The sequence below is a fragment of the Phragmites australis genome, chromosome 2 (assembly GCF_958298935.1).
Source record: "Phragmites australis chromosome 2, lpPhrAust1.1, whole genome shotgun sequence".
NCBI classification, from domain to species: Eukaryota; Viridiplantae; Streptophyta; class Magnoliopsida; order Poales; family Poaceae; genus Phragmites; species Phragmites australis.
In genome coordinates, this window is record NC_084922.1 from 35482271 (window position 1) to 35494113 (window position 11843).

The 11843-nt window shown below is 50.3% G+C and overlaps 2 protein-coding genes across 2 annotated transcripts; both read right to left on the reverse strand.

Moving 5' to 3' along the window:
- Positions 1-1683: 1683 nt before the first annotated feature.
- On the reverse strand, positions 1684-3380 carry LOC133908554 (mitogen-activated protein kinase kinase kinase 17-like). Its single transcript, XM_062350629.1, has one exon. The coding sequence runs from the start codon at positions 3290-3292 to the stop codon at positions 1982-1984; it is 1311 nt and encodes a 436-aa protein (XP_062206613.1). The 5' UTR covers positions 3293-3380; the 3' UTR covers positions 1684-1981.
- Positions 3381-8863: 5483 nt separating this feature from the next.
- On the reverse strand, positions 8864-10554 carry LOC133906192 (mitogen-activated protein kinase kinase kinase 17-like). Its single transcript, XM_062348009.1, has 2 exons — positions 9067-10554; positions 8864-8914 (listed from the first exon to the last, which is right to left on the reverse strand). Exons 1-2 carry the CDS (start codon positions 10354-10356, stop codon positions 8864-8866), a joined length of 1341 nt encoding a protein of 446 aa, XP_062203993.1. The 5' UTR covers positions 10357-10554.
- Positions 10555-11843: the final 1289 nt, after the last annotated feature.

Below are 11843 nucleotides of genomic sequence, written 5' to 3' on the forward strand. Positions count from 1 at the left end.
ATGGTGGTGTCACGGAGGTGCGGGCGGGCGGGAGGAGGTACAGACTGGCTGGAGAGCGGATGGAGGAAAAACGATCGAGGAAAAAGCGTATCAAGATCTGAGGAGAAAAAATGGGAGCAGAAAAAACCGGAGGTAGATTGATCGCTCGGGCATAGGCAGTTGGAAAAACTGGACGTATGTGTGAGAGCGAGCGCCATCAGATGACAATGCTTCGTGCGGGCGAGTGGGCGCGATCGGACGGTGTGCGTGCGTACAGTCGTTTGACTGTGGCTGACGATACATGGACTATGTCTTTTTTTTAATAGGAGAGAAGAGATTAACTGTTGACGAATGATGTCAATGAAACCAGATTTCGTATAGAATGAACACATTATAATTTATTTAACATGTCGTTCCAGCCGAGCACATGGCTAATTTGCTAAGTCAAAGAATTTGCCAGATCTATCACGCCGACCGACGCGGCCTGCAGAACGGTTCAGCCTAACATGCCATAATAAAACAACGGAATTACGGAACAAAGGAGCACTGAAGGTGCCAGCAATCAGAAGAGAGGAGATCCAAGCGAAAGAAACCATTTTAATCGTCGCAGCCTAACAAGTCAGTCAGGTCAGATTAGATACCTGATGCATCTCACATCCCATGACACAGTTGGGTGTCAGTGTTGTGTCCACGAAGATCGAATGCCACGGTACAACGTGGGCGTGAGAATGTGAGATATCGACCGGGATCTAAGGGCATCTACGCAGCAGGTCAGGTCACTCTCAGCAGCGCCGAACCGTGAAGCTGGCACGCGCGCGTGATGCAATGACGCTTCGCGCGACACCTACATCTGCACATGATGCGAGATCGCGTGTCCCTTCTTCGCGTAGATCAGAGGAGCCTGTTCCACGTTTGTTTTCCGCGTTTGCGTCGGGGCTTCGGTCTCTCTCACCGGTGAGCGCTGCGCTACAGCGTACAAGGAGCCATGAGGCCGGCGAGATCTCGATCTCAGATGAAGTTTGGCGAGATCCATCGCTGTAGCTTATCACACTTCACGCTGCATTGTTTTGCAAAATTGGAACTTTATTATGTTTGCCCCAGTAAAATCGGTAGCTGTAATTTCCCGTTTTCTCTCGAAGAACGGGCTAGGTCAGCTGTGAATTTTGTGGTCAGAACTTCCATTCCATCTCCGTGAGTACCAAGCGGAGAGATCAAGAAGAATTTGGAGATTCTGCACAGCCACCTCCGGCCGTCCACAGTGCCACACCGTCCATCAAAAAAGGCGTAGAGCAAAGGCAGAGATTGCTCAAGGCAAGGAAGAAGGCTGACAATCAACAGGGAAGAGCTTTGGATGGTTTGTTATTTTATTTTTAGTGGAATATTTAAAAAGAAAGGAATCGGAGAATTTTTCAAAAAAACAGGTCATTCAAGCTCTACAGGTTGCTGTAAGGACAAAAGAAGATATTGAACAACGGAGATTGGTCTTTAGACAAGCCTAATGCGTGTGGTCAAGGCGTTTACCTTTTGTCTAGTTGGCGGATAAATAATCTTTAGTTTCCTCTAGCAGATGTTTGCGCGAGTTCCGATTGTTGAAACAAGCTGCTGTTTGTACTTGATCTTCTAAACCGTCTTTTTTGTTTTTCACTTTTACTCCATCTAATATAATTTCGGTAAAAAGGCAAAGATTGCAGCGCATCGGATCTCCCAAAAAAAAAGAGCTTCCTCGCGTTGACATCCTATTGATCAAGAGATATGGAACTGGGGCAATGGAGCATATGCAAACGTGACGCCACGCTGATGCATAATACAAACACGCAATCGACCCTCTTCCAGCATCCCGTACGTGGAGGTCACTCGGCGAACAAATCTGCCTACTTTACTAGAAAGGGAACGAGTTGCCGTTCGTGAACGAGTTCGATCCTGATCGGTTGGAAATGATACAACCAATTCGATTTCGTGATGCCCAGTGATCGCAACGTGAGGTATACGCACGTGAAGCGTATCAGGTGTGCCAACCGGGGGATCGCAAAGAGGGAAATTTGAGCAAAATTCGTTTCATTTTTATCTCTGCTTCTGTACAGACACGGTGGGACTCCAGTGTTTCAGTCCCGTCACGAACAAACAAATGCTGAATTTTACGTTCACGGAAACTGCCCCGGCTAATGGTTGCATCAGTTACTCCTACGATGCGCGGGAGATGGTCGCTGACGTATGCGGCGACGGCGAAGTGCTCGAACTCTGCATCTGATGGTGCGGCCCAGACGAAGTAGTCAGAGGCGGCCGCCTCAGACGTCGCTGGCGGCGCATCAAAAGCTTCGGCGCGGTCGTCCTGAAGGTCGATCCAGCCTTCGTCGGAGTCCCAGTCGGGCAGGGCCGAGGCGGCGCACGCCAATGCGCCGATCCTCTCGGCCGCGCTAGTTGACATCTCGTCGGCCTCGTCTTCGGTGTCCGAGTCCCAGAACGCGTCGTGCAGCGTGCTCTTGGGGGACGGGCACTCCGGCTTCGCCGGCTGCGCGTTGCAGTCGCGGACGGCGGCGGAGGCGACGAACGGGTGCGCCACGAGCTGCGCCGCCGTGCATCGGTTTCCTGCGTTTCTTGCGAAGCAACAGGCCAAGAAGTCCTTCGCCTCCGCGGACAGCCACGCCGGCACCTCCGGCACGGCGTCCGTGTATCCGATCCGGTGAACGGCGGCGAGGACGTCATCCATGTCGGTCCATGGCGCGCGCCCGGTGGCCATCTCGATGACCGTGCACCCGAGCGCCCAGACGTCGGCAGCAGGGCCCTGCTCCTCCCCACGCGCCACCTCGGGCGCCATGAACGCCGGCGTGCCGCCGATCGGCCGCGACGATTCGACGGGCCTCGCGCACCCGAAGTCCGTGAGCCTGGCGCGGCCGTCGCCGCCGATCACCACGTTCCTCGCCTTGACGTCCCCGTGCACCAGGGACCGCCCATGGAGGTACGCCAGCCCGCGCGCCATGTCCCCGGCGTACGCCCGGATGGCGCGCTCCGCGAGGCGTCCCCCGCTCCTGGCCGCCTCGTCGGCCAGCGACCCGCCCGGCGCGAACTCGAGGATGAGCTGGTACTCGCCGCCCGCCGCGGCGCGGGTGCCGAGGCAGGGCACGATGTGCGGCGAGCAGAGGCCCTCCAGCACTCGCCCCTCGCGCCGCAGCTGCGCCGCCCCGCCGGCGCCCGCCGACTTGACCGCCAGCAGCTCGCCCGAGGCCTCGTCGGAGGCCAGCCACACGACGGCGCCCGACGCGCCGCGGCCCAGCGTGCGGACCCGCCTGAGCTGCTTCGCCATGGAGGCGTCCATTCTGTTCGGCGTTGCTTGTTGGAGTGCTCTCTCGAGGAATTGTTTGGACGCGGATGGGATGGTGCGTGTTGAGATTTATGCGTGGAGGTGAGGGGGAGGTCTTTTTCTACGGGCCGCTCGGGGGCGTGGAGCACATGCGGGAACCGATGTGACGGGTCTCGGAAGGAGGAACTGGGAAAACCTCGGGGGGCGTGGAACACGTGCGCAGTTGCCAGAAAACCTCGCCCGCCTACCCCGTCCCCTGGCTGCAAAGGAAGGTGTAACGATCTTGTAGGTCGGGCTCTGGCCGTGTTTTTTCCGCACTTTTCCGGGCGTTTTCCGTCTGATTTTCAAGGATCTTTGATCGCCGCAGCCTCACAGTTTACAGGCCAGGGATAGGGGCAAGCTGCATCCTCATCTCAGCACTTAGCCGGACTGATTGGCAACCACGTGCTTCCTATTGGTTTATGATTCAACATTATACTACTGGCCGGCCACTGCGTCAGCAAGTGTCTAGCCGAGTAGTACTCCGTAATTGTTCATGCCTCTGTGTGCTCGGATGGATAAGGCCTGGACCTGGATGAATGATGCGTCGCGCTACGTTCTCTCTTTTCTAATGCCACCTTCATGGGTAACGTCACGGTCTCTCCAACGTGGAAGAGGGGCTGCCCTGGGGCCAAGACAAGTTAGCCCGCCGTGCATGCACGATTTTTTTAATAATATTATTTTATTAGAAAATTGTAAAAATCAAATCTAAATTTATAAATTGTAACGATAGATACATGTCGACATACAGAGTCCCGACTAAAGACATGTCAGCACTCTGCGTGTTGATATCCTACTTGGCAGTGGGTCGGGGGACCTGTTAGCATACCATGTGCTGACAGGTGGTGGGCCCGACGAAACGGGGGTGTCACGTTAGGCCTGTCGGCACTATGCGTGCTGACGTGCCTTCATTTATTCCCTGACCGCCGATTTCTCTTTCCATGTGTGGCCCATTCTGCAAAGAGGTTGCGAGCTCGAGCATGAGGGTGTGGGCGGCGACAGGCGACTACCGGCGGTGGTTGCCGGGCAGGGGCAATTGCACAGCGGGTGAGTGGATCGATAGTGAGCAGAGTGAAGCAGATGTGTCCTCTGCACACCCAACACTAGACGGCATGGAGATAATTTCATGAAACAGAAGTCGACGAGATGAGAGAGGTGACCCGCAAACGTCTACAGGAGGAAGAGCAGAAGAGAGAGAAGCAGAACCGCCTCAAAGAGGAGGAACGTGAGGCAGATATGGAGCGGAAGCGTAAGAAGGCACGTCGAGCTTGTGAAGTTGAACCTGAGACAACGAGGAAGGCAAAGTATCAATACTGCACTCAGTTGAGAGTAAGTAGTAATTGGTTAGTTTCAATTCTCTAAATTATATTAGGTTTAAAATCGGTACATATCTAAGTTACTTTCAGAATTATACCGTATATATCAATGTCGTTGTTACTTTCTATACGTGGTTTCTTTAAATTTCCTAAGGCATATTAGGTTTATCATCAATATAGGCCTATGATGAAATAAAAAAAATGTATCGAATGCCACTATTGTTGTTAGAGTCTGTGTATGACTTGTGGGGCTTCGCGCAATTTAACATTTCAATGTTATAATCGGTATTGTTTAGTGCTGATATAAGTCTAACCTGATCATATAGATGTACACTGAATTTTACTATGACTATGATTCTTCCAAATTTAAAAAATAATATTATTAAAAATAAAAAATAAAAATAAAAGTCATTTATCAGCACTTGTAATGCCGACATGTTGGTCGGTTGTCAACTAGTGCGACAATCATATTGGTGTCTACCCGGGGCTTGTCTACACACGACGTGTCGACAGGCTCCAGGCCCACTACCAGTAGCCTGTCAGCACTCGGAGTGCCAATAAGTATTATTCTTGTAATTTTATGATTTAAGTATTATTTTTACAATTTTTAATAAAATAATATTATTAGACAAAAATCGTGCATGCACAGCGTTTTAGGCAGCACATTTTGTTCGGCAGGCGTCAAATTACACGGATCCTGTACAGGGATAATCGCCCGTTCGGGGGATAAGCACGGCCGATCCTTCATCATCCATGTGCCTGACTGGACTGTCTGTGCAAAGGGGTTCGGCAGAGCGATGGACCGATGGCTACCGCTGGTTCGTTGCTCAACGTTTTCCGGATGTAGCAAAAATAATCTTATTATGTTATAATTATGATTTTAATGATTAGTGATAATATAGTCATTGAGACTAATATGTTTATCAAAAATATATATTAGTAGGTCTTATAAATATAATACATAAAAAAATCACTACAACCGAGACAAAGATTGACTGAATTGGAGAATTGACCTCACCCGATGGTTCGGTGTTGAGTGGTTGAACTCACCGGAGTATTTTGTCCAGACATAAATTAAAAGCTGATGACTTCATAGGATAGTTCGGTGCTTTATGTGTTGAACTTATCGGAGTATTTCTGATAAAGGGAAGAAGGCTGAGGACCTCACCGGATAATCTGATGATCTGCAATGAGTAACACCGAAGTATTTCCTGCAGAGAAGAATGCAAGTGCAGAAGACTGAAGATCAACCCACCGGATGATCCGGTGTTTAATTTGTACACATTAGATTATAACACCAGAGCATTTATTGCAGAGGCGACTGCAAGTGTCGAAAAATGAAGAACAAACCACCGAAAGTCTGGTGCTATGAAGATGAATGCATCGGAACATTTTACACAGAAAGGCTGCAAAGACTCAGATGGCTCAAAATTACTCACCGGAAGGTCTGGTGATAGATTTAAAGGTACACCAGAGTGTCCGATGTTCACAGAGATATTAGGTGGAGTTTCAACGGCTAGTTTATGAGGTTATACTCATCGAATGATCCGATATTAGTACTATTATTCTTACCGGATCATCTGGTGTTAACAGTTTTTCTAAGCCGTTGAAAAAACAGCTAGTTGACGAGTTTGAGACTATAAATACCTATCCACTCAATCATTTAAAGGTGTGGCATGCTGCTGGAGTATAGAGAAGACATCTAAGCCACCAAAATACTTAAAGTGATCATCCAAGATAATTAAGTATAAAATTAGTAAACGAGTAGTACTTATAGATTTAGAGAGAGTGTTATTAGGTGATGCAACTTAAAGAATTGATTAAGGAGTGATCCAACTATGTACCAAAAAGTATGCTGACGTTTTAGAGTATTCGTGACTCGCCGGTAACTTATTGATCCTCCGATTTAATGTGGATAGAGTAGATTGTAATCATCTTGAGTGATAGAGTAGATATACTATATAAATTTAGAGCATATTTAGATAGAATTTAAGATAAAATTATCTTATAAAGTTTTAGAGCTATTAGTTTCTAATTATTTTAATTTACTCTCTCTAATAACATCACCTTTGTTCACATCAGGTAAGCACATGCGCGCCGGGATCGTGCCTTCGTGTGGAGTTGTCACTCGCGTATGCTAGTTGCTAGAGCGTGGCTGTGATCCGTTCCCGACAGATTTTTTTAACAAGTGCACCTCGCCAATCATTCGTGCACTATTGTGAAGACGTACCTCCAAGTGGATTGAGCATGATCAGTGGCTGATTGTTTACTACACCCACAAGAAAACTCAAACAACTCCTCAGCATTCGTTGTCTTCAAGTTTTCTAACACCAACTGTACTAACTACTATCTACTACAGTTCTACCCTCTCACTTGCACCGAAGATTCGTTGAACCTCTGCTTTACTGATCCTCGTTGTTTCTACGCATGCGCCTTTGACTTGGACAGTCTGCCTTGCAAAAACTTCCACTGAACGACGGCCGACGAAAACAAGTGCAGTCTGTGGCATGGATCATTGGCCTGTGGACCGGCTCAGTTTGGCTTGTGGACCTGCAACATGCATGCATGTAAAGCATTGTGAGGCAGGAAAAACATGCTACTGTGGATCCGTCTAGAACATTTTCTCAGTCACCTGAAAACATTATGTTTCCTGATTTTCCCCAAACGTTCTCATTCATATTCACTTCCTACCTTAACCTTCTGTCAGATCCGTTCTCCACGCTGTTTCCTCGTCGAACCGGTCGTCGTTCATACACTCCGTCTATCGCTCACCTTCCTCCTACAATAGTACAATCTACGACCGAGGGCGTCACTTAGACATGTTGACTCTCACCGCCGGCGAGCACTGCCGCCATAGAAGACGACCCGGACGCAAATCACAAGCGAGTTTGTGTGACTAAGAATTTGCTTATTTCTCAATCCATCAAAAAGTAGAAAAAGTGATCATATTATCAATCGACTTATGGCGACTTAGCTTGTTATACGTTAAGCGCATGCACTTTGTGTGCAATTGTGCACTCTAGGCAATGTTTTTTTATTTAATAACAAACTATAGCCAAGGGTTTATCAACACCTGTCATACGGTCTACTTAACTAGGCGGATTTGGATCCCAGAATTGGTCCCAAAATTAGGAATTGGAATTAGATAGGTCTAATTCTACTGTTGGTTGCATTGGGAATCAAAATCAAAATTAAAACTCATTTCCAGCTAAATTGGAGAACAACTAGAGGGGACCTCCTCAAATCGGACCTCTTCTCCTCTGATTTAGAACCCAATGATGTGGAATTGATGAGTTCGTGAGCTCCCGTCAAACTCCGCCACCGATCATCGTAGGACTCTGCCACCGACCATCGCAGGACCCCACGAATCCATTTCTCGGCCTTGTCGTGACCATCCATCTCGCCGCTAACCCACTGTCTAGACACCGCCTCCGACGACGACCGCTTGGAGAGTAGCGGCGGCGATACGGGCTTCGGAGACGTTGTTGATGAGCTCGACATACTGCTCGAGGCCAAGAGACTGACGGTACAGGTAGGAGGCAACATCGGTACAACAGTAGGGAGGAGGTGTCACCGGTGCGACAACAAGGAGGAGGCGGTATGGGCAGAGGTGGTGGCGTATGGGTGGTGGAGGAGGTGGGGACGAGCAGGGGGAAGGGCGTGAGTTTAGAGGCGGTGATTGGTGGAGAGGTGTCTATCTAGATCTACAGTTGGATATGGAGTGTTCTCATTTCATTTTCAACAGTTTTCTCACTAACCAAACAAAAGAACTGTATTGCATTCCATTTCCACTTGGATATTGATTTGAGGCACAATTCAATTCATTCGTACCAATTCAGAGATTCAAACGGAGCCTTATAATTTAGTCTAGCGTACGACTAGAAATCTTAAAACATTATACGAGCAAACCCCCTCGCCGACGCATCCCCTTAGTTTGATAACGAACCAGCCGTGGAACAGTTTCTTCTCTATCCATCCTTGACTTTAATACCAGATGCAAACAATACCCACAAACAAGGTCATGAAATGGCAAAATTTGTGCGATATCAAAATTATTTTCTCCTTTTCCATTACAAGGACAACCGAGTTCCACAGTTTCGCCCAAGTGACAAGCGACCGGGCACGAACACGGTACCGCATCACTGTCGTGAAGGGTTTTTCATTTACTTCAGCGCTCCAACGGTTTTTCTTCACGATTCCCTTCATGACGAGATTCCCAGTGTTATTCCCTTCAGGACGGGATTCTCTCTCCTTTCACTTCGCGATTTCCCTCGAAGGGAAGCTGTTGGAGATAAGAGAAAATTAAGGAAATGGGAACGGAAAAAGGAATCGAAAAGGAAACAAAATGAAGGGAATATGTTTGAGGATGATCTTAGTTTGGAAATGAAACAGCCGTGAAACAGTTTCTTCTTTATCCATCCTTGACTTTAATACCAGATGCAAACAATATCCACAAACAAGGTCATGAAATGGCAAAATTTGTGCGATATCAAAATTATTTTCTCCTTTTCCATTACAAGGACAACCGAGTACCGCATCACTGCATATACTCACACTCGATTGCCTCTCGCACTCGACGAAATCATCAGTTACTCCTACATTACACGTAGGATATCTAATGGCGCCTTCCACATCGACGACGTGGAGACAAACCTCGGCGGCATCCAGCGCTTTACTGCTAAGACCAAAACCTGCACCGGCCGTCACCGTAGCTGCCGGAGCTTCGGAAACCTGGGAGCACTCGCTGCGCACTTCGATCCAGCCTTCCTCGGAATCCCAGTCCGGCAAGGCCGAGCAGGGGCTCGCCAGTGAGCTGATCCTTTCGGCCGCGCTCTCTGACGCCTCCACCTCCGCCACGTCGTCCTCGCCGTCGGACTCCCAGAATGCAGCGTTGAGTGTGCTCTTGGGGGACGCGCAGTCGTGTTTCGCTCTTTTGGCGGCGCTGGTGGCGGACGCGAGGAACGGGTGCTCCAGTAGCTGCGCGGCGGCGGGCCGGTCGCGGGGGTTTCTTACCAGGCACGTGCGGAGGAAGCTCTTCGCCTCCGCTGACAGCCAGGTGGGCACCTCCGGTACGGCGTCCGTGAAGCCGATCTTGTGGACGGCCGCGAAGACGTCGTCCACGTCGCTCCACGGCGCGGCGCCGGTGGCCATCTCGATGACGGTACAGGCGAGAGCCCACACGTCGGCCGCGGTGCCCTGCTCCTCCCCGCGCGCCACTTCCGGTGCCATGAACGCCGGAGAGCCGCCGATCGGCCGCTCGCAGTCCACCCTCCTCGCGCACCCGAAGTCCGCGAGCTTCGCCCGCCCGTCGGCGCCGACCATGATGTTCGCTGCCTTGACGTCCCCGTGCACGAGCGACTCCCCGTGGAGGTAGGTCAGGCCCCTCGCCACGTCCGCCGCGTACGTCCTAATGGCGCGCTCCTCGAGGCAACCCCCATTCCTCGCCGCCTCGTCGTCGAGCGAGCCGCGTGGCGCAAACTCGAGGAAGAGCATGTACTCGCCGCTGGCCTCGGCGCACGAGCCGAGGCAGGGCACAATGTGCGGCGAGCGGAGCCCGGACAGGACGCTTCCCTCGCGCCGCAGCTGCTCCGCAGCCCCGGGACCAGCCGACTTGACTGCCAGCAGCTGCCCCGAGGCCTCGTCCGACGCGAGCCAGACGACGGCGCCCGACGCGCCGCGCCCGAGCGTGCGGAGCCGCCTGAGCTTCTTCGCGGCGGCGTCCATCCTCGGTTGGAGCCGGAGGAGAGATTCGGGCTCCGCGCAAGCTCTTGGGGGGGATTTTGTGGGGGGGCTAGATCTACCGGGTGAATGAAAATTCACCCGATAGCTAAGCACTGAACAGCCCCCGTCCCCCTCTTGCGCGCCGTCTCTGTCTCTCCTCCTCGTCCTTCCCTCTGTTCTTCCCGGACCCCCGCGCGCGTCTATTTGTACGCCCACGCCGAGTCGTCTCGTTTGCATGTGATGCGACGAGCGGGAAAACGTGCGGGAAGTGAGCGAGTGGGCCGGGAGCCCGTCAACGCCGAGGGGACGGAGTACCGGGCTTGTCGCAGCAGCGGATGGCCAAATCGCCCCGTCTTTTTGGACGCTCGAGCGATGCTTTCGTCCTACGGCTTGACGAACCAGTGATTGGTACGTAGTAGGTGCCCGGCCAATCCGAGCATCTCGCAATCTCTACTCGATCTTGGACTGAAGTCTGAACAAGATGTGTCACACTGCTAGTCTGAACTGGGGCTGTCAAATTATCTGCGCGTCATTTAAAAAAAGTTATCTGCACGTTAATCTTGCGGATGAGGCCTGATTGGTGAGGTTTGTTCGCTCCCTTCAGTAGTCATAGGAAAATTCTTAATTTCCTCTTTCTGATAAACATACCTTGTTCAACATCGAGTGGTTGCAGTGGAAGGGACTCGTTACATGGAGTAAAAGACCAAGAACATGTTGTCAGAGAGAAGTCAACACCCGTGCAGATATTTGATCAGGTAGATGGCCGCGACCCCAAGGGATGACGTCAGTCTCAGGCTCCCTCTCATGCAGAAACAACCAAAATAAAAGAAGTCTCAAGCAGGCCGCGAGCTAGGCTGTTAATGAACCGAGCTCCAGTGAGCCCGTCGACTCAAGCTGAAGTTCAATAGAAACTCTAACCGAGCTTGATTAGAACTAAAGATCTAATCGAGTCTACAATAAAGTTTGAGGTTGACTTGTTAGTCTTGGACCAAGTTTAAATCGAGTGTAGATCGAGTCGAGTTTAAGTAGCTCGTGAGTCCCAATCTTTTTAAAAACCTTATTTATAAGTTACATATGTATATATTTATATAGTCTTCATGTTGGACGATTGGACTTTGTATTAGATGGTGAGGTTAAAAAATTAAATTCATCTAAAGTAAATGGACAACGGTTTTATCTCGACGAAACTCAGTTGAAGTTAGTCGAGCTTTTAACGAGCTATTTGAGTTCGAGCTCGACAGGCTCGTGAGCTTATTGCTAAGTTTAAATTTGATTTGTTAGTCTCGAACTGAACTTAAATTGAACTTATAACAAATCGAATTCGAATAGCTGGTGAGCTTCGAGTTTTTTTTTACAGTCCTACCGCAAGCTGCCAAAAAGAGCGCGAAGGAAGGAGCCCGGACGTTTCGCCCCTGCTCGTTAGCAGTCGGCAGACGGCAGGTGACCCCCGAGCGGCGGCCCTCTCCCGGCGACTTGGGCTGCAGGCTCTC

What these genes read in the sequence shown, in the direction of transcription:
- LOC133908554 (XM_062350629.1), bottom strand. Translation starts at nt 3,292, where the DNA reads ATGGACGCCTCCATGGCGAAGCAGCTCAGGCGGGTCCGCACGCTGGGC.
- LOC133906192 (XM_062348009.1), bottom strand. Translation starts at nt 10,356, where the DNA reads ATGGACGCCGCCGCGAAGAAGCTCAGGCGGCTCCGCACGCTCGGGCGC. An exon ending in GTGGATATTGTTTGCATCTG is followed by an intron (nt 8,915 to 9,066) that starts GTATTAAAGTCA and finishes TATCTCCAACAG; the next exon opens with CTTCCCTTCGAGGGAAATCG.